We start from the raw sequence: 21,878 nt of genomic DNA on the forward strand, positions 1-21,878 counted from the left end.
CTCCGATCGGAAGCACGCCCGTACGCGCCCGCCCATCAACTTACCCCCCAACGGGGGGGAAATTCAGCCCATAGAGGCACAGATGTGCACATGTACACAGAAACACACACATACGCATGCACACACACACACAGCCACACATAGATATACACACACACACACACACACACACACAGAGGTACACACACAGATAATTACATACACACGTACACACACATACAAACACATACACATACAAACACAGACACACACACGTATGTGCATGCACACACACAAACAGACACAAACACAGGTAAACATACATATGCACATACGCACACACAGACCATAAGACCATAAGACATAGGAGCAGAAATTAGGCCATTCGGCCCATCGAGTCTGCTCTGCCATTCAATCATGGCTGATAAGTTTCTCAACCCCATTCTCCCGCCTTCTCCCCGTAACCTTTGATCCCCTTACCAATCAAGAACCTATCTATCTCGGTCTTAAATACACTCAATGACCTGGCCTCCACAGCCTTCTGTGGCAATGAATTCCATAGATTCACCACTCTCTGGCTAAAGAGGTTTCTCCTCATCTCTGTTCTAAAAGGTCTTCCCTTTACTCTGAGGCTGTGCCCTCGGGTCCTAGTCTCTCCTACTAATAGAAACATCTTCCCCACGTCCACTCTATCCAGGCCTTTCAGTATTCTGTAAGTTTCAACCAGATTCCCCCTCATCCTTCTAAACTCCATCAAGTCCTCTGGGTATAGACGCAGTTGCACAGACTGATGGACACACACACACATGTGCACAGATACACAGAATCATTCACAGAGACACACACATGCTCCATTGGAATTACTGAACAGCACTTTGTGAAGCTGAATTGCTCAGCAGTTGTGGTAATTCTGGACTCTCAGTTTTGAGGTTGTAAATTCAAATTCCTGCAAGGCAAGTTATGGGATTGAGTTCATACAAATTTGCCTCCTGAGAGGTGCCGTTTCACTGTAAATATCCAACTTGTTCACTATTGGCCTTCAGCAAGGGAACCTGCCCAGCCTATTGATCTGGCCTCCATGTGAGCCCAGCCCGGGTGTGATCAGGGCACAAAGGATGGACAAGAGAGGCTGCCCAGCAACACAAGCTCCCAAGGACAAATTCTGAAAAGCCCCAGTTGATATTATTCCTCAGGCCATCTGCCACACTGAGATGAATTGAATAATTAGCGGATTGACGACCTGGGGGGGGGCGCAGAATGTTCCGCCTGTCGGGCGAGCGGGTCCCGCCCCCTGCTCGCCGATGGCAAAATTCTGCCCAGGGTATCAGTCAGGGGAGTAACGTGTGAACTGAGTACCACCAAACATAAAGGAGCATCATAGTCAGCAATGCCCTGACTAAAAACCCACACAAGCCATTAGATCAATGGGTAACCATCAGAAAGTAGAATTCTCACCCACTTTTGCCTTCTCCAATGTATTGTAACACTCCGAACGCTAACCAAGGCAGAACCAGTTGACTCAATGCACACACTGGGTCAAGCCTGCCACCTACCGGGCTTTTTTTTTTTTTGGCTTACTACAAACCCTTTCTCTGTAATCTCCCCCAACCCATTGGGATCTTTGCGTCCCTCCAGTTGTGGTCTCTTGCACAACCCTGATTTTCGTTACTCTGCCGTTGGTGACCCTACCTTCAGCTGGTATGGATCAAAGCTCGAGCATTGTCTCCCTAAATCTTTCACCTCTCTGACTCTCCCCTTTACGCCAGTCCTTAAACCCCGCCTCTGCGACTCAGCTCTTGGTCACTACACGTCCTTATACTTCCTCATGCTGCTTAGTCATAGAACCAAATTTGTATGCTCGCCCTCCTTGGGAGGCTCTACCATGTCCAAGGTGCAATATAAACGCAAGTTGTTTCTCATAGTGTATCCGTGGTAAGTTCGTAACTGAAACTGTCTTTTTCCAGCTATAAGGAAGACGATGGAGAGTGACCATGGTCAGCCTCCAGAGGAGGAGTATGCAGGGCAGGAGCAGCTGTGGGAGAAAATTGAAAGCAAGCGCCACATCCTAACAAGATCCATCAATCCCAGCAAGCTGACAGCCTACCTACGGCAGTGCAAGGTCATCGATGAGGAGGACGAGGATGAGGTCCTGCGCTCGCACCTGCTGATCTCCAGAAGGGCTCGTGCAAGTCAGCTATCTTAACTCTCTTTCTCTCATAAGTTGCCTCCTCTCGCCCCTTTCAATGCCCCTGGGTTGCACCATGCACAGAGGGCAACCTTCGCAGCATCCCTCTTTAGGATGGCCATTTTCCAACTGTTGAAGTAGGAGCACCCCCTGGACCAAACACTGCTTCTTTCCCACTCTCCCTCCTCTGTCAACCTTTCCACCATTATACCTCCCATCTCTGAATTCTCCCATAGGATTTGCTACCTCTGCCCACCTTCGCCTTCCTCTACCCACCTCTCAAATCCTGTCGCTTCTGTCTCTCCCCCTTTCTAATATAACACATCCATCAGGTGCCCTGTATAAATACCAACCGGTGTCCACAGGCGGTTGTCGAATTCATGGGTGGATGGGATCAGAGACGTGGGATTGATGGGAGCCAGCACCCAGCACCCAGTGGGAAAGAACTGGAATATTCCTGGGCTGGGACTCAGGAGGACAATGTCCCTGGAACCTGACTCCTCCAGTGTTTCAAGTCAATGCCTGCAGTGTGAACAGAACCCTGGATGAGCCATGTGTTGCATAAAGTGTTGAGCTGTTACCATAAAACAGACAGAAACATACTGTACCCTTTTCAAAACCAACGATACAGCAAATGACTGAATGACAAAGAACAACTCAGCACAGAAACAGGCCATTCAACCCATCACACCCATGCTGGTTGGTTACATTCCACTCGAACCTCCCCCCTGCCCTGCTTCAGGTCACCCTATCTGCACACAGCTTTCTGTTCCTTTCTCCTTCGCCTGTTTCCCTGGCTTCTCCTTGAATCTTTGAACCTTTTGGACTTCTCTGTCCCAGGGGGTTGTGAATGCTCCATCGCTGAACAAACTTGAGGCTGGGATAGACAGATTTTTGGTCTCTCGGGGAACCCAAGGGATATGGGGAGCGGGCGGGAAAATGGAGTTGAAGCCCAAGATCAGCCATGATCATATTGAATGGTGGAGCAGGCTCGATGGGGCACGTGGTCTACTCGCGATTCTATTACTCGTTGCCTTCTGTCCTTAAATGCATCTACATTATTCATCTCAACCGCTTCACGCGGTACTGAGTTCCACATTCCCACACTCTCTTAAGAAGTTCCTCCCGAATCCCTGATTGGATATATTAATGACTATTTTATAGTTATGATCTCTAGTGTTGGGCTGCCCAAAAATTGGAAATATTTCTCTACGGCTACCATAATCAAAAAGCCATCATAATTTTAAAGGTCTCTTTTGGGCCCCCGCTCAGTCTTCTCTTTTTCTAGAGAAAAGAGTCCCAGCCTGTTCACCCCTTCCTGACAGTTACAAACACTTGATGCTGGTATCATCCTTGTTAGTCTTTCTTGTAAATTCTTCAGTGCCTCTGATTAAAATCAGTCGCTTTTTAAAATTCTCTCTCTGCACCACTGGTGATTGTTGAATATTTTATTTTAATCAGTGTGGGCACGTGATTTCAGGAACTGAGTGCAGGAATCTGACTCTCATGGTAACAAAACATAAACATTGGTCAACAATCCTTTAAAGATTAAGCCACTAAAATTCAGATCCTGTTGATGACTGGGTTAAGCCAACCCTATCAACACAATGATTTCATCCACAATTAATCTTTAAACCAATGCATTAGAAACTGAGCATAGAACTCCCCCAATACTGACCAAGTGGCCACTGAACTCCCAAAATATTGACTCCTACTGACCACTGAACTCCCCTGTTACTGGCCCCCAGGTAACCACTGAACTTCCCAAATACTTACCCCTACTGACCACTGAATTCCCCTATCACTGACCCTGCTACTGACCACTGACCTCCCAAAGTACTGACCCCTACTGGTCACTGAACTCACCAATCATTGAACCCAAGTGACCACAGAACTCTTAAAATAATGACCCCCTACTGACCACTGAACTCCCAAAATACTGACCCCTACTGACCACTGAATTCCCAAAATAGACTGCATACTGACCACTAAACTCCCAAAATACTGACCCCTACTGACCACCGAACTCCCCTATCACTGATCCCCGACTGACCACTGAACTCCCAAGATACTGACCCCAACTAACCACTGAACTCCCCATCACTGACCCCCTACTGACCACTGAACTCCCCTATCACTGTCCCCTACTGACCACAACTCCCAAAATACTGACTGCTACTGACCACAGAACTCTCCTATCACTGACCCTGACTGACCACTAAACTCCCAAATAACTGACCCCTACTGACCACAGAACTCCCCTATCACTGACCCTGACTGACCACTAAACTCCCAAAATACTGACCCCTACTGACCACAGAACTCCCCTATTACTGACCCCAAGTGACCGAGAAACTCGCCTATCTGTGAATGACACTGACCGCAGCATTCTCTACCATTGACCCCTCAACATTAACTGCCCAAATTAACTGACCAAGGATAATTTAACCTGGGAATTCTCAGTTCACCACCACAACCAGGCAGTAACCTTAACCACCGGGCTATCAGAGAACATCATCAAATATTTCTTTTGATAAACACATTCTTAGATTTTACAAAAATATAAAGTGGCTTCTCTCTTGGCGCCCAGCCTCTTGATGTACATTCCTATGTCTCTCAGTCTTTCCGATGCATATATCAGTTGGACAAATGGCCATTGTGCAACTTAAATTCTTCACAAGTTCACTGGAATAATCCTGAGGCCAAAGGGGTTAAATTATGAGGGTTGGGCAGACGAGGGCCGGGAATTTCCAGTCCCGCGGTGGTGAGATCCACCAGGGGAGACTCGGAGGCCCAGCCAAAAGCCCATTGGCTCTCGGCAGGACTGGACAATCCCGGCCACGGGCGGGGCTGGAATAATTTAACCTGGTCAGGAATATCCCGACCTTTTCCACAACAGGAATTGTTTTTTTTTAAGTAAGGACGTTAAGGGCTGTGGAACCAAAACAGGTCAATGGGCTTAAGGTACAAATCAGTTTATGAACTGGATTTGATACCCTCCCCACTGGTGGGTTTCAAGGCGGGGGTTGAGGTGGGAGGGGCGTGGTGGAGGTGGTGGGGGAAGCTCGTACAATCAGCTTGCGACCTGCTCGCCACCTGGCTGCGTGCCCCCCCGGGCTGACTCAAATTTTACAGGGCGGGGTGGCTAGTGGAGGTGTCGGGCCCATCTTTAGGCCCATTGATGCACTTAAGCTGAGCATTGGCCACTTGGGGCTTCATCTCGCGCGCCCCCACCCCCGCCAACTCCCCAACTCTGCTATTTTGCCCGCTGTAGACTGAGGCCCCTTGCTAAGCGGGTTGCCCGGCTATGCGGGTTGGTGTTAGGCAAGGAGGGAAGCCCTCTTTTGTGGGTCCCCTGGGCCCATTGGAGGCCTCCCCCCTCCCCACAAAGTCGTCCTTCCTCCTTTACCCTTGCCCCCACCAGCCCGGCCTCTCAAGCACGCCTGGCCCCAGTGATACCCTGGACTTACCCTGGAGCCCGGACTCCTCTTTGTCGAGAGTGCCTCCAGTCCCAGCAGCGGTCACCACACCAGCCTGGCGTTGCTAGGACTACAGAGTTGCTGGCCATCGGATTGGCCAACAGCTCTCTAAGGCGGGACTTCCTCCCAAGATTGGTGTGGAGGCCTCACCTTGAAACAATTAACGGTGCTCCCTCTTAGAGTTAATTTGCTGAGAAGTAGCTGTCACTGTGGTGAGCAAGTTCACCTCTGACTTCTTAACAGTCTGGTTGGAAACAACAGCTCCCTGTAAAATCCAGCCCATGACCTAATTAAATGGCGGAACAGGCTTAGGGACTGAATGGTCTCCTTCTGTCCCTCTGGTACCAAACAGAGAGAGGTAGAAACTTTGTTGGAATATGGATTGGCCTGTACCTGTAGTGAGCTAAAGTTTATGGAGCATTTACAAAGCGCACAACAACAACTTGCATTTACATAGCCCCCCCCCCGCCCTTAACACAGAAAAACACCCAAGATGCTTAACAAGGATGTTATCAAAAGAATACCCGAACCACCAAAGTAGATATCAAGGCAGATGACCAAAAGCTGGGTCAAAGGGATAGGATTTGAGGAAGAAAGAGGGGTAGGGGAGAGGTTTAGGGAGAGGGTTCCAAAGTTTAGGCAGCCGGAGGCCTGGCCACCAATGGTGGAGTGGTTAAAATCGGGGATCAAGAGGTCGGAATTGGAGAGCTGCAGAGATCTTGAATGGCTGGAGGAGGTCACAGAGAGAGGTGGGAATAATGCCATGGAGGTGTTTGAAAACACAGAAGAGGATTTTAAAATGGAGGCTTAGTCGGGCCAGGAGTCAATGTAGGTCAGTGAAGCAAGGGGTGTAGGACGAACGGGACTTATTGAAAGTTTCGACGTGGGCAGCAAAGTTTTGGATGAGCAGAAAGGTCGTGTAGGGCGGAAACTGGCCGACCAGGAGCAGGTTGGAACATTCAAACCTAGAGATGACAAAGACACGAAATGGGGGTTTCAACAGATGATGAATTTTATGAGCTTATTAATATTTTATGAAACTTCTTTTCTGATGTTTTGGTCATAATGTTGAATGGAATGAATTATACACCCTGTAAGGGTTAGCTGGGGCCCGGAAAAGGGAAGATGGTGCATGGGTCTGCAGAAGGAACATTCTAGATGGGCTGAATGGCACCTCACGACAACAACAACAACTTGTAGTTAAGTAGCACCTTTAGCTTAATTTGATGCTGAGCCACATTAGGGGATACCAGGGCAGATGACCAAAATTCGCTCAAAGAGCGGGTTTTAAGGAATGGCTAAAAGAAGGACAGAGAGATGATTAGGGGGCGGAGAGATTTAAGGAAGGAATTCCAGAGATTGCAGGGGCTGGGGATGCTGAAGTTATGGCCACCGATGGGGGGATGAGGTGTGGGGTTACGCAATTCGAATCAGGGATGCTCAAGAGGCCAGGATTGGAGGAGTGTGAATATCTCGGAGGGTTGTGCAACTGGAGAGGATTTACAGAGATAGGGAGGGTGGCGGGGAGAGGCCATGGAGAGATTTGGAAACAAAGATGAAAGTTTTTAAGATTAAGGCCTCGATCGACCTGGATCCAGTGCAGGTCAGCGAGCATGGTGGGAACGAAACTTGGTACAAGTAAGGACATGGACAGCAGAGCTTTGGATGCCCAAAGTTTATGGAGGGTAGAATTTGGGAGACTAGCCAGGACGGCTTTGGATTAGCCAAATTTGCAGGTAATAACAGTCTGGACAAACGTTTCAACGACAGATAAGCTGAGGGAGGGCCAGAGTTGAGTGATGTTACAATAAGAGAGGAAGTAGGCAGTCTCAGTGATGGCGTGAATTTGTAATCAGAAACCCCTGAAATACTTTTGAAGTGTTAGTCGCTGTTGTAATGTAGGCAATAATGAGATATTAGGAGGGGAACTGCAAAGCAGTATCCAAATCCACCATAATTAATAAAACGAAGGATTGCTTAATGTACAGTTTACAGAGAAACAGCTTACGCTTTCACATCATTACCAAGCCTGAGAGAAAGTAAGGTTTTGCACAGCCTGGCTAGAAGCTTTGGCACTTCAGTCCTACTGCATCGTACAAACTGATCGCAATCTGCATTAGCCTTTAACATAACATGTTGCAATGTTATTGCGTTCCAGTCAGCTCTTACGCTTGGACACACGGTCAAGGACAATGATTAGCTTACTGGTTAACTGAATAGACTTGGCATTCCCTTCACCCTGCCATCTCCTTGACCCTGTGAAATGCGGGATCTCGCCTAAATGCTCGGTTCAATATTTGGACCCAGCCAGCGAGTATTTCCAACATCCGCAGTTTTTTTGCTTTTATCTTAGTATTGACAGATTGCCCAGCCCAGTCCTGTCCACATGCACTGCCCACACACACACACACACAGCCTCTGGCCACACTATCTGCCCATACCCACCATCTAAACCCTCCTGCCATACCCATTGTCCACACCCTCTGCCCATATCCCCTGTCCAAGCACACGCCTGTGTTAATCTGATACCAAGCCAGTTGGAGAAGTATGAAACTAGACACTAATACTTTTCTAGATAACAGGTTTATTTACACAATGCAGCATTACACATGATGGCTCCCTACCTACTACCCCCGACCCTGTGTCCCAGCAGTCTCTCTTTATACATGCTCTAACTACTCAATTAAACAATGCCCTTCACCTGTGTATCTTAACAATGTGATTAACACTCTGTCCATTCCCCCTGCCTGTGCACACACCCTCTGCCTACTCCATCTGCCCATTTCCCCTGCCTACACCCTCTGCCCACATCCCCTGTCCCCATACACACACATGCACACACAAACACACACACACACACACACACACACTCTGCCCACATCTTCTCCCCACATGCACATTTCAGCTGGCATGACTGGATAGCGAGTAAGGATTGAAAGCCCTGCCTCGGTTGCTTTTGCCTCACCAGTCCTTTGGGTACTGAGGCCAATCATGGAGCCTGTATTGGGATCCACCAGCTTGGCATTGGGGCTCTGGTCCAATTGTCTTCCTGACCTTTCCGTCACCTTAACAACAGTTCTTTCTGCCTGCAGGCCGTCTTCTGGACATTTTGCGTTCACGAGGTAACCGTGGATACGAGGCCTTCCTGGAGAGCCTGGAACTCTACTACGCTGAACTGTACAAGTTAATAACGGGCAAAGAGCCAACCAGATGCTGCTCCGTGTTGATTGGTAAGTAACTGGCTGTTTCCCTGACTAAATATTTCCATAATTAAACATCAACTATTGGATTGCCAGCTGATCAATTAACTCAGAGATGACTGAATTTCAGAACTTAAGGATTAATCCAACACATCATTGGAGACCTGTAGATCTAGTCCAGGGAAACTCTGTCAACATTCACTGGACACCGGTGATTGGTTAATGTTCCAGAGTTGAAAGTTGAACCCAGTTTCTAAGCATGACCATTTTGTGCCCATTTTACCAGACCCAAATTTCGTCCAATTCATCACAGTTAGTTTGGCAAAATGAGGTTGGCATTGCAGGGTTTGCATTCTGTGTTGTCGTGCTATCTAATCCATGACTGTATAATGGTGGCCCCTGGTTATGCACCGTTTAGTGCCCCATCTCTCACTGTTTCGTGTCTGGTAGTGCGCTGGTATCCAGTCCTCATTATGAGACTCCTCCTATAAACATATCCGTTTACTCCCATCTCCCTCATGTGCTTGTCTAACTTCCTCTTTGATGCGTTTTGGGAGTTTACCTCAGCTACTCCATGCGGCAGTGAGTTCCATACTCTCCTCACTTTGAAGGATTGTCTTCTGAATTCCTTTTTGGATTTATTATAGACTTTCTAATATTAATGGCCCCTAGTTCTGGCTTCCCACACAAGTGGAATCATCAGCAAGGCTACAATATCACAATCTTAATGGCCTCTATTAATTCCCCCCTCTAGAGAATAGACCTTCAGTCTAATCCTTCCTTTTATTGGTATAACCCCTCCATAGAACCTCTCCAAACCACATCTGGAGTACTGTGTACAGTACTGGTCTCCTTATTTAAAGAAAGATGTAAATGCGTTAGAAGCAGTTCAGAGCAGGTTTACCAGACTAATGCCAGGAATGGGTGGGTTGTCTTATGAGGAAAGGCTGGACAGGTTAGGCTTGTATCCACTGGAGTTTAGAAGAGTAAGGGGTGACTTAATTGAAACCTTTAAGATCCTGAGGGGTCTTGACAGGGTGGATGTGGAGAGGATGTTTCCTCTTGTGGGAGAATTTAGAACTAGGGGCCACTGTTTAAAAATAAGGGGTCACTCATTTGAGTCAGAGATGAGGAGAATTTTTTTCTCTCAGAGGGTTGAGAGTCTTTGGAACTCTCTTCCTCAAGAGATGGTGGAAGCAGAGTCTTTGAATATTTTTAAGGCAGAGCTAGATAGATTCTTGATTAACCAGGGGGGTGACAGGTTATCAGGGTTAGGCAGGAATGTGGGGTTGAGGTTACACTTAGATCAGCCAAGATCTTATTGAATGGCAGAGCAGGCTCGAGGGGCCGAATGGCCTACTCCTGCTCCTAATTCGTATGTTCATTCTGGTAAGATTCTTATAAACCTTGTTTGCACCACCTCCAGTGTCTCTCCGTGCTTTTTGGGAGACCAGAACTGTTCACATTATTACCCCAAGTGCCTGAGGTGTTTCAAAGCTACTAATGTTACCATGGGTTTAAAGGTGTCCAACAAAGACCTGATTGGGCCAGTTCCATGGAAACGGCTTTTCAGGCCTGTATAGTGAGCTGGGAGTTCCGGTACCAATGGGCTGATCTGTCAGGTGGCCAGTGATATTTGGCAGCAAGCACTCTGTCCCTGGAGACACGTAGCCAAGCCGGCTCAGAATTTGACACGGCACATCCCCTGATACATCTCTACCTCATTTATACAATATTGTCAGGTAAATAGGCCCATGAATGGGCTAGTAGGGAAGATATGTGATCAGCTAACAGTGTAAACAGAGGGAACACCCACACACCCAGGCTTAGGGTTGCCAATTCTGGTTGGACGTATTCCTAGAGGATTCATCACATGGTCTTCTATTTCCCGCTCCTCTCAACAATAATGACAAAAAACTTTGTCTTATAACATCTTTAATGTACTCAAACATCCCAAGGCACTTTTGTTATGCATTCATGGGATGTGGGCTTCGCTGGCCGGGCCAGCATTTATTGCCCATCCCTAATTGCCCTTGAGAAGGTGGTGGTGAGCTGCCTTCTTGAACCGCTGCAGCCCCTGTGGTGTAGGTACACCCACAGTGCTGTTAGGGAGGGAGTTCCAGGATTTTGACCCAGCGACAGTGAAGGAACGGAGGTATACTTTCAAGTCAGGGCTGTGAGTGGCTTTGAGGGGGACTTCCAGGTGGTGGTGTTTGTGTTGAGCATTATGGAACAGCATCTGACCCTGTTATGATCTCGAGGGAGACCAGTAATTTTTAAAAAGAAATTTTAATTTCTCGTTATTAACTGAAAGAATTGCACCAGATGCTATCATATTTTAAACAAAAACATGTTTACTGTACAAGAGTTAACAAAGTAAGTAATGATAATATTAGAAATGCAGGTCCCTGTAAGAGTGAATTGAGAGCAGGTGATGCTCATTGAAGCCTGTACTTAAGAGCTGGGTTTTTCCCTAGTTGAGGGTTTTGCTTTAGGAACCAAAAGGGAAGGGTGGAAACTGGTCTTTGTACTGAAGTATAGCCTAACAACAAAACAGTTCACAGAATCACAGAATGTCTTCTGCTGCCTGGTTTGGTTAACGGATACCCACCTTTTGAACAATTACTATTAACTTAACACTATTTTTTGTAAACTCTGATACTTTACACCCAAAAATCTCAACTGTACATGAGAACATAAGAAATAGGAGCAGGAGTAGGCCATTTGGCCCCTCAAGCCTGCCCCGCCATTCAATAAGATCATGGCTGATCTTCCCCAACTCCCCTTTCGTGCCAGCTCCTTGCTCTACTGTTATTTCCACCCAAGAGTTTCTTTATACTTTACAGAGTCCTCAGGGAAAAATGTTAGAAGCTAATATTATAGCGGGACACTTAGAAAAATTGAAGGCAATCAGGCAGAGTCCACGTGGTTTTGTGAAAGGGAAATCATGTTTAGCCAATTTATTGGAGTTCTTAGAAGGTGTCACATAGCAATGAACCAGCTATCCCTCACATCTCCGTATCCTGTGTTCGTTTTGAGACTCCAGGACAATCCTAAAGAGCTGACAATCCTACCCCAGGCTCTTGATGCATTGTTGCATAGTAGCAACATATTAGTAGGTAGGCCATTTCTCTGTTGGTTCTTGCTCTCCAGGGTGCTACCTGACTCGAGTGCCCACTGACTGTCAAAGTTCGCCGGTAGGTGTGAAGAATTTGACATCCTTATGGTTCATGGCGGCCGAGACGCCATTGGATGTAAGAGCGAGTAGGATCCTAGACACATAGGAATGGGAGGAGGCCACTCAGCCCCACGAGCTTGTTCTGCCATTCAAGTGGATCACGGATGATCTATATCCATGTGCCTCAGCTCGGTAACCCAAGCCCCCCTCCTGTGATGTGCCAAGCCCACCGACCCAGGTCAGCCAGCTTGCTTGTGCGTCTTTACTTAATAATCATTTCATCAAAGGAAAATGAAAGAAGGACTTGCATTTCTACAGCTCCTCTCATGACCACTGGACGTCTCAAATCACTTTACAGCCAAGGAAGTAATTTTCAAAGTGTGCTTACTGCTTGTAATGTAGGAAACACGGCAGCCAATTTGTGTGTAGTTAACTCCCACAAAGAGCAATGAGGTAATAACCTGGAATACAAAGCATTATAAAGGATATACAACACAGAAACAGGCCAATCAGCCCAAACTTGTATGGTTGTTGATGTGATGGTGTAGTGGTATTGTTATTGGATTGGTAATCCAGAGGTCCAGGGTAATGCTCTGGGGACCCAGGTTCAAATCCCACAATGGCAGATTCAATGAAAAAAAAAATTGGAATTAAACATCTAATGATGACCATGAAACCATTGTCGATTGTTGTAAAAACCCATCTGGTTTTCTAATGCCCTTTAGGGAAGGAAATCTGCCATCCTTACCTGGTCTGGCCTACATGTGACTCCAGACCCACAGCAATGTGGTTGACTCTTAAAGGGACAATTAGGGATGGGTAATAAATGCTAGCCTAGCCAGTGACGCCCACATCCCAAGAATGAATGTTAAAAAAAACCTGAACACCATCTCATCTCTCCTCTTCTAGATCTATCAATTCTCTTTGCCCTCATAGGCTTGTCTAGCTTCCCCTTAAATGTATCTACACTTCAATCACTCCCTGTGATAGCGAGTTCCACATTCTCACCACGCATAGGGTGAGGAACTTTCTTCTGAATTCCTCATTGGGTTACTAGGTGACTATCTTATATTGACGGCCTCTAGTTCTGCTCTTCCCCACAAGAGGAAACATTGTCCCTGTATCCACTCTATCAAAACCTTTCGTCATTTTAAAGACCTCTCTCAGGTCATCCCTCAGCCAGATAATCTGTGTTTTTGTGATGTTGTTTGAGGAATAAATATTGGTCAGGACAACTGGGAGAAGTCCCCTGCTTGTCTTTGATCTTGGGATCTTCTAAGTTCACCTGAGAGGGAAGGCAGGGCTTCGGTTTAACGTCTCAACCAAGAGGCGGTACCTCCTGCGATGCAGCACTCCTTCGAAGGGGCACATTGTAGTGTCAGCCTAAATTTACATGCTGAGATCCTACAAGGGGACATAAACCCGGAGCCTTCAGGCTCAGAGACAGGACTGCTGACCAACCGAGCCAAGGCTAATACATAAGATAGGCTCACAGACTGGCAGGTCTAACAAGGAGGCAAGCTGAGTTGATGGAGTTAGGACAGGGATCAGCGATGATCTTATTGAATGGCAGAGCAAGCTGGAGGGCTTGAGTGACTTCCCCCTAAGTTCCGCACGTGACGTGACAGGTTAAGCGAGTGGTCAACAAGAGGGCAGATGGACTATAATGTAGGGACGTGTGAAGTTATCCACTTTGGCCAGAAGAATAGAAGGAGCTGAATATTTTTGATAAACTTGCAAGTGTTGATGTTCAAAGAGACTTGGGGGTGCTCGAACAAGGAACGCATAAAGTTAACACATAGGTACAGTGAGCAAATAGGGAGGCAAATGGCATGTTGGCCTTTATTGCACAGGGATTGGAGTACAGGAATAAAGAAGTCTTGCTACAATTGTACAGGGTTTTGGCGAGACCACATCTGGAATACCGTGGGCAGTTTTAGTCTCCATAATTAAGAAAGCATATACTTGCAATGGAGGCGGTACAGCAAGGGTTCACTAAACTGGGATGAGGGGGGGGGATGTTGTCCAATGATGAAGCTGAGCAAATTGGGTCTGTTTTCTCTGGAGTTTAGAGGAGCAAGAGGCGATTTTATTGAAACCTACGAGATTCTGAGGGGACTTGATAGGGTGGACGCTGAGAGATCATTTCCACTGGTCGGGGAATCTAAAATACGGGGGGGCACAGTCTCAGGATAAGGGGCCGATCATTCAGGACTGAGATGAGGAGAAATTTCTTCACTCATAGAGTTCGGAATCTTTGGAATTCTCTGCCCCAGAGGATTGTGGATGCTCCATCACTGAATACATTTAAGGCTCGGGTAGGCAGACTTATGGTCTCTTAGGGGAATTAAGGGATGTAGGGAATGGGCAGGGAAGTGGAGATGAAGCCCAAGGTCAGCCATTGAATGGCGGAGCAGGCTCGATGGGCTACATGGCCTCCTCCTGCTCCTATTTCTTGGGGGACACTAGGCAATGCTCAGAGGCTAGTATGCCGGAACTCAGGACTGACTCGGTGATAGGTAACTATGTTAGCCGTGGCTCTGAGCTGAAGTTATTGGTGAGTTCAAGTTCCAGTCCAGGACTTGAGTACAAAAGTCCTGGGCTGAGGTAGTGCTGCACTCAGCCTTTTAGCTGAGATGTTAAACCAAGGCCCATTCTTCCCTCTCAGCACAATTCGTCATTCCCCCCTCTCTCTCTGTGACCTCCTCTGTGACCCTATGTTACCACAGCGACTACAATTCCAATGCATTTCATTAGCTATAAACTGCTTTGGGTGTCCTGAAGTTGCAAAAGGTGCTAAATACATATAAGTCTCTCCTTTTTCCTTAAAACTAAACATTTTCTGTCCCTCTTCCCCTATCGTCTAGGCACACGAGTTGATAAAAATAAAATATTCTATTTAAAGGAAATTTCGGGGAATTATAGATCTCGCTGCATATGATATTTAAGAAGGTTTAATAAAGGTGTTTAAAACTGTAAAGGGTTTTGATAAAGTAGAAAGGGAGAAAGTGTTTCCACTAGCAGGAGGGTCAGTAACCAGAGGGCACAGATTAAAGATAAAGCAAGAGGGGAGGTCACAGATGCTAAAGGGGACAGACGAAGTAGACGTGGAGCGGATGTTTCCCCTTCTGGGGCATTCTAGAACGAGAGGCCGTAGTTTTAGGCTAAGGGGTGGTAGATTTAAATCAGAGATGAGGAGGAATTACTTTTCTCAAAGGGTCGTGAATCTGTGGAATTCACTACCTCAGAGTGCAGTGGATGCCGGGACGCTGAATAAATTTAAGGAGGAGATAGACAGATTTTTAATTAGTAACGGGTCGAAAGGTTATGGGGAGAGGGCGGGAAATTGGAGTTGAGGCCGAAATGAGATCAGCCATGATGGTAATGAATGGCGGGGCAGGCTGGAGGGGCTGAATGGCCTATTCCTGCTCCTCGTTCTTATGCTCTTATGTTATGTTCTTATGTAATCACAGAATTGTTACCGTGCGGAAGGAGGCCATTTGGCCCATCGTGCCTGCACCAGCCCTCCGAATGAGCAACCCACCTACTGCCATTCCCCTGCCTTCGCCCCGTAGCCCTGCAAGTTCATCCTTTCCAGATAATCGTCTAATTCCCTCTTGAATGACTCGATTGAACCTGCCTCCCACTAAACTCTCAAGCAGCGCGCACCAGACCCTAACCACTCGCCGAGTGCGAGGATAGTTTCTTACACCGCTTCTGCTTCTTTTGCCAATGACTTTAAACCTGTGCCCCCTCTTTCTCTACCATTTCACGTGTGGGAACAGCGATAAGGGTAATGACTTTTATGCAGCGAGTGTTGATCTGAAATACAGGATTATTAAGGATGTTGGGAGCAGATTTGATAGAAACTTGGAAAGGGGAAATTTGTGGGACTTTGGGGGAAAGAGCAGGGAGAGTGAAACTAAACCGTGTGGGTCCTTCAAAGAGCAGACACAGGCATGATGGGCTGAATGGCCTACTTCTGTGCTGTCAGATTCTGGCCAGAGATCACTTGGGCTATGATAATCCTTTGCCAGTCCATAACGGAAGCAGATAGCTGCTCCAGAGATCCAGCGTAACCTGTGTTTCTGTCAGTGGAGACGTATCCCTTGGAGGAATTACTAATCTCAGTGAAACTATGGCATGGTCAATCGAGCAGCTCTGCCGGGAGATGACAGGTTGAGGCAGAGTTGGAATGCCTGTAATGCAATTCCTGTTGCATCCTGTCCTGAACAGCTTAGCTCGAGGAATTTTGACTTCACTCTCTGGGTAATATGTTTCTCTTGAACTCCCTTTGGGGCTTATTAATGATTACCTACGATTGGTCGTATTTGTTTATCATGGGAGGCAAAGCCAAAGGATTTGTTTTGAATTCGGGTGCTGTTCTCTGTGCAGGAGTCAAAGGGCCCATTTTGTCTAATCTCTCTTGGTCTTTCTCCATGTCATAAATGGAAAGACGTGCATTTCTATAGCGCCGTTGACACCCTCATGACCTCCCAAAGCGCTTTACATCCAATGAAGTACTCATTCCATGTGTGGTCACTGAAACAGTTCCACACGTAGTAATATGGTCATGTTATAGACACGAGGGCGAGGTGGATTGAATTATTATTACTGTTCCCCTCTTCTGCCCGTGACAGCAATTGTTTTAATTCCTAATTGAATTTGTTTCCTTCAGTACCCTTCCCCCCCCCCCCTAGTTGAAATGGGCCGTGATGTGCTTCACAAACCCCGGTGTATAAGGTCCGATGTTAGAAATAACCCCACAGCAAACTCTTTTAAGGTGAAACAAAACCGGGATTTATTAACAAATTCAAAACGCGAGGGATGGATCGCGACTCACATTCACGCTCACAGGGCTGAATTTCACCCCCCATTAGGGGGATAGTTGATGGGCGGGCGCATGCCATTTGGGGGCGCGGCGCCATTTTACGTGGGTGGGCCAATTAAGCCGCCCAGCGGGGGTGCCAATCGGAAGCGCGCCCACCCATCACGCGATACTGTCACGTGAGTTGGGGCATGTCCATAACTTTCACAAAACGTCCATTAAAATTTCTTAAAACCTACACGAAACCTCATCCCGCCGCTGGATGAGGTTTCATGTTTTCTCTAGTTGCCGCTGGGGCTCCTGGCCTGCCCGCCGACCTTAACCATTCGTCAGGCTTCGATTCTTCCCACCCCACCCTATCCCCACAGAAACTGCCCTCATGGTACTGGCGGCTGTTTCAATCCAGGTTCCAGGAGGCGCAGAATCCGGTTCCCTGAGTTTGCAATCCCGGGTCCACCTCCCTTCATCCCCAGTTCGAGATCCGGAATTCAGCCGCGGAGGCTTTGGAATCTTTATCCTGCAAGTCTCGGCAGGGAGTTTGGGGAAGTGGTAACAACAGATGAAAGAGATCAGTCATGAGAGCAGGGTTTTGTTTTTCCGGAGGGATGGGCTGGCAATTGCGCTCCCACGGCCCATTCAATGGCAAATAGCGGAAAGTACCTCCCTGCCTGTTCATGTAGTCGATTGTCGGGACTAGATTCTGAGGATAGGACTTGCAGTGTTAACCATTTACTGCGCGGGCTCTTGCTCTGAAGGTGTGTGAGGTGAAAGATGAGCAGGAATGTCTGCACAGTTAACAGGGTCGTGATTAGCATTCAGGGATTTTTATTTTCTCCGCGGCTGAAGAATATTCATGGCAAACCTTTAACGCAAAAATCTCCAGACACTCCAAAGTGTGATCTTCCATTAGTGATAAGTGCCTCTAACACATCAGGCATGCAATTTGTAGCCTATTCATGAGACAAGGAAAGACTTGCATTTATATAGCACCTCTCATGGCCACAAGATGTCCCAAAGTGCTTTATAGCTAATGAAGTGCTTTGGTTGTGTGGTTAGTGACGTACTATAGGAAACATGGCAGCCAACTTGCTCACAACAAGCTTAGCAAAGAGATAACGACCCTTGTTTTCTGTGATGTTGGTTAATGGGTAAATATTGGCAACGACGCCAGGGATAATTCCCCCGTTCGTCTTCAAAATAGTGTCACGGGATCTTTTACATCCACCCGAAAGAGCGAGTGGGCCCTCGGTTTAGTGTCTCATCTGAAAGACGGCACCCATGACCAGGCAGCACTCCGACTGCCGGCCTGAATTCCTCTCCCCAAGTGCGAGAGTCGAACCTGAACTCACAGCCTTCTACCACAGGGGACAGAGTTCTACCAACTGAGCCTCAGCTGACACATAACCACAGGACCGCAAGACTTAAACTTGTAAACTATGATTACATCTCAGTTAAAGCCCAAATCAGCCGCTTTAGGCATTAATCCCATGGGATTGAGAGGAGCTTTGACAAGATTAAAGCACTCAACCATGACTATTATAATATTAGCAGTGACGAATAGGGTTTCCCTCAAGGTTGTCAGTGTTATTAATTTACTCTTCTGTCTATCCTCCCCCCTGACTGCCTCCGCAGTGGAGGAGGGATACGAGGGGCTGACGCAATTCCTGATGAATGAAGCGGTCAAGCTGCAGCAGCAGCTGAAGGCCAAGGACATGGAGACCCACAAGCTCCACGGCAAGTGCGAGGCCCTGCAAGAGAGCCACAAGCAGCTCAGCCACCACAACGAGGAGCTGCGGAGCTGCCAGGAGCGCTACGGCAAGCTGAAGGAGGAGTTCAGCCTCTACCACAACGAGCTGAACAAAATCAAGGAGGACAACTACCTGCTGGCGTTGCGTTATGCCCAGCTCAACGAGGAGAAGAGCGTGGCGGTGCTGAGGAGCCGGGAGCTCCAGCTTGAGGTGAGATGCCAGAGCAGCAGGACTTTCCTTTTGGTGTTAGAGCACACGGCGGCTGGTTCCGCACTCCCGGTTTTAGATACAGCTCTTGGGGCCAAAAGGGATCAAAGGGATATGGGGAGAAAGCGGGAGCCAGGCTATTGAGTTGGATGATCAGCCATGTTCATATTGAATGGCGGAGCAGGCTCGAAGGGCCGAATGGCCTAGTCCTGCTCCTAGTTTCTATGGGAAACCGCTCGTTCTCCGCCCTGACCTTTTTGCTGAACTATAACGGCTTATAAAGTACGTACTCACATTTATGTAGCACCTTTCGCTATCAAAGGACATTCCAAAGCACTTTACACGTGTAGTCACTGTCGTAATGCAGCAACCAATTTCTGCGCAGCAAACTCCTACAAACGGGCAGTGCTGCAGTCACCAGATCCATATTTTAATTGATTATGGTTGAGGGATGAATGTTGGCCAGGGCACCAGGGAATAAGCTCCTCTACCGTTTGTCCAAATACTGCCAGGGAATGTTTCACATCCGCCCTGAGAGGGGCAGGCTAGGGATTCGGGGTTTAATGGCTGATCTGAAAGGCGCTGCCTCAGGCAGTGCAGCGCTCCCTCAGTAACGCGCCGGGAGCCTCGCCAGCCTCGACTTTGGCGTTCACGTTTCGCCGGTGGGGGGACTTGAACCCACAAACTTGTGACCGGGAGGTGAGGTTTGGACCCGCTCCCGCTGCTGGGGCAGAATATCGTGCTCGCCAAGTGGGCGCGGGCCTGACCCGAACGGGCGTCAAATGACGCACGATGTCATCGGGCGCTCGAGCGATATTTCGGTCGGCTGGCACATGTGGGCGTCGGCAGGGCGCCCGCCGACAATTGACGGGCCCTTTAAGGTCCTTAAGTTACCAACCAAATGAAACTTTTCGCAGCCCGTCCAACCTTACAGTCGGCGGGAGGGAGACAAGGCCGAGCGGCCTTCGGGTTTGGCAGGAAACCTCATCCAAAGGTTTCCTCAAAGGGAAATAAAATTAAAATTTGAACATTTCATTCATGACATGTCCCTGCTCAGAGTCACATGGGGTGGGGGTGGGGGGGGGACATGTCTCTTTAACATTTTAAAATTCTGTATTTTTAAAAAAAATCTTCAGCTCCCTGAGGCAGCTCTGGCCCAGGCCCAGGCAGCGCTGAGCGCCGCAGCGCGAGTTTGATGCTGGGTGGGCCTTATCTGGCCGGCCCAGCGTGGAATCGTGATTGTGGCCACCCCCCCCAACTCGCCCCCACTGAGCCCCACTCCACCCCCCACCCCCACCCCGGGCGAGGGCAAAATCCAGGCCCTGGTGTTTCCAGGGGTGATGTGGCCTGGCCGGTGGCTGCCACCAAAACTGGGCCTTTGTTTCAGGCGTGATACGGAGCCAAGGTTCCTGAGCGCAGTTTGTGGCCTACAATTGGCGCCCTGCCCCATTCCCCCCCCCCAAACCCGTTACCTTCCCCTCCGCCCCCAGAATTATCCCAACATTAACCTTTACGGAGAAGCTCTCTGCAGAATGGGGGCAGGTAACGCCCCCACGTCTAGCAGTGAGGCCTGAGGCCCACATTCGGGCCTACCAGTTCGGGTGCAAAATCGAGCCTAAGGAAATTTTTTTTAACCCAAAAAAGCTTCAAGCCTATCACCTGCTGAGTATTGTCATGAGCAAGGCTGTGGTACTGTGGTAGAGCCTAAAGGTGTTAAGGATGGACTAAGGCCCATTAGGGGGGCTTTGCAATAGGTTCATGATATTATTCAGCGTAGGCTTGACCGAAACCATCATGTTTAAAGAGGTGGGGACAGGTTTAACATCTGCTTCCTAAAGATCCAATACGACCTCTGTGCGCTACAGGGAGGGGGGCAGAAGCCTGGAGGGCGATGGACAGAAGGATAAATTTGTATCGAGAGAGCGAGAGTGCTGGCTGAGAGAACGTGTCTGGAAATAGCATCACTCATGCTGTGCAACTCTTTAAATTCTGGCACCAGTTTGTTCTCGAGGAGCCCAGCAAGTGAGTCGGGGGGGGTGACAGAGGATCTGGCACCACCTTGTGTTTGCTCTGAGCACTGCAATGGATGTCTTTCCATTTCAACAATCAGACGAACAGGAGATATCGAAGGGGGAAATGGTACCAAAGGGCGAATTTCTCAATTCTCAGCGTTTGAAATGTTTCATTTAAACTGGGGAGGATTATAATTCCTGGTCTCCTCAGAAACAGGTTAATGAGCACCGTGGGAGGTGATGGCATGGTGGTATTGTCACTAGACTGGTAATCTGGGGTAACGCTCTGAAGACCTGATGGCAAATCCCAAGATGGCAGAGGTTGGAATTTCAATCCAATAAAAATCTGGAATTAAAAATCTAATGATGTCATAAAAACCCCATCTGGTTTCACTCGTGTCTATTAGGGAAGGAAATCTGCTGTCCTTACCTGGTCTGGCCTACATGTGACTCTAGACCCACAACAATGTGGTTGACTCTTAAATGCCCTCTGAACAAGGGCAATAAATGCCCACATCCCATGAATGAATTTTTAAAAAAAGGTGACAACACTGGCCCTGAGTTGTGATGGAGAGGGGTGGTCAGTCAGGTTGCGATCATGACCTGGGTTTGAGGAGAATGATCAGCACTGGAGGGGGTGCAGAGGAGATTCACCAGGATGTTGCCTGGGATGAAACATTTAAGTTATGAAGAGAGGTTGGATAGACTTGGGTTGTTTTCGTTGGAGCAGAGAAGACTGAGGGGCGACCTGATCGAGGTGTACAAGATTATGAGGGGCATGGACAGGGTGGATAGGGAGCAGCTGTTCCCCTTAGTCGAAGGGTCAATCACGAGGGGACCTAAGTTCAAGGTGAGGGGCAGGAGGTTTAGGGGGGATGTGAGGAAAAACTTTTTTACCCAGAGGGTGGTGACGGTCTGGAATGCGCTGCCTGGGAGGGTGGTGGAGGCGGGTTGCCTCACATCCTTTAAAAAGTACCTGGATGAACACTTGGCACGTCATAACATTCAAGGCTATAGGCCAAGTGCTGGTAAATGGGGTTAGGTAGGTAGGTCAGGTGTTTC

The 21,878-nt window shown here is 48.1% G+C and overlaps 1 protein-coding gene across 2 annotated transcripts in view; it reads left to right on the forward strand.

Annotated features, from left to right (window-relative positions):
* LOC144669267 (caspase recruitment domain-containing protein 11-like) overlaps positions 1-21,878 on the forward strand; it is a 111,643-nt gene that overhangs the window by 16,653 nt on the left and 73,112 nt on the right. For both annotated transcript variants that reach the window (XR_013573652.1, XM_078531593.1), the window contains exons 2-4: positions 1,944-2,168; positions 8,736-8,873; positions 18,482-18,807. Coding sequence is in view for 1 of the 2 variants with exons in the window: in XM_078531593.1 (XP_078387719.1) it covers positions 1,958-2,168; positions 8,736-8,873; positions 18,482-18,807 (675 nt within the window). In the remaining variant the exon portion in view is untranslated. The remainder of the gene's footprint in view (positions 1-1,943; positions 2,169-8,735; positions 8,874-18,481; positions 18,808-21,878) is intronic.

Source organism: Cetorhinus maximus, chromosome 29 (assembly GCF_964194155.1).
Source record: "Cetorhinus maximus chromosome 29, sCetMax3.hap1.1, whole genome shotgun sequence".
Classification (NCBI taxonomy): domain Eukaryota; kingdom Metazoa; phylum Chordata; class Chondrichthyes; order Lamniformes; family Cetorhinidae; genus Cetorhinus; species Cetorhinus maximus.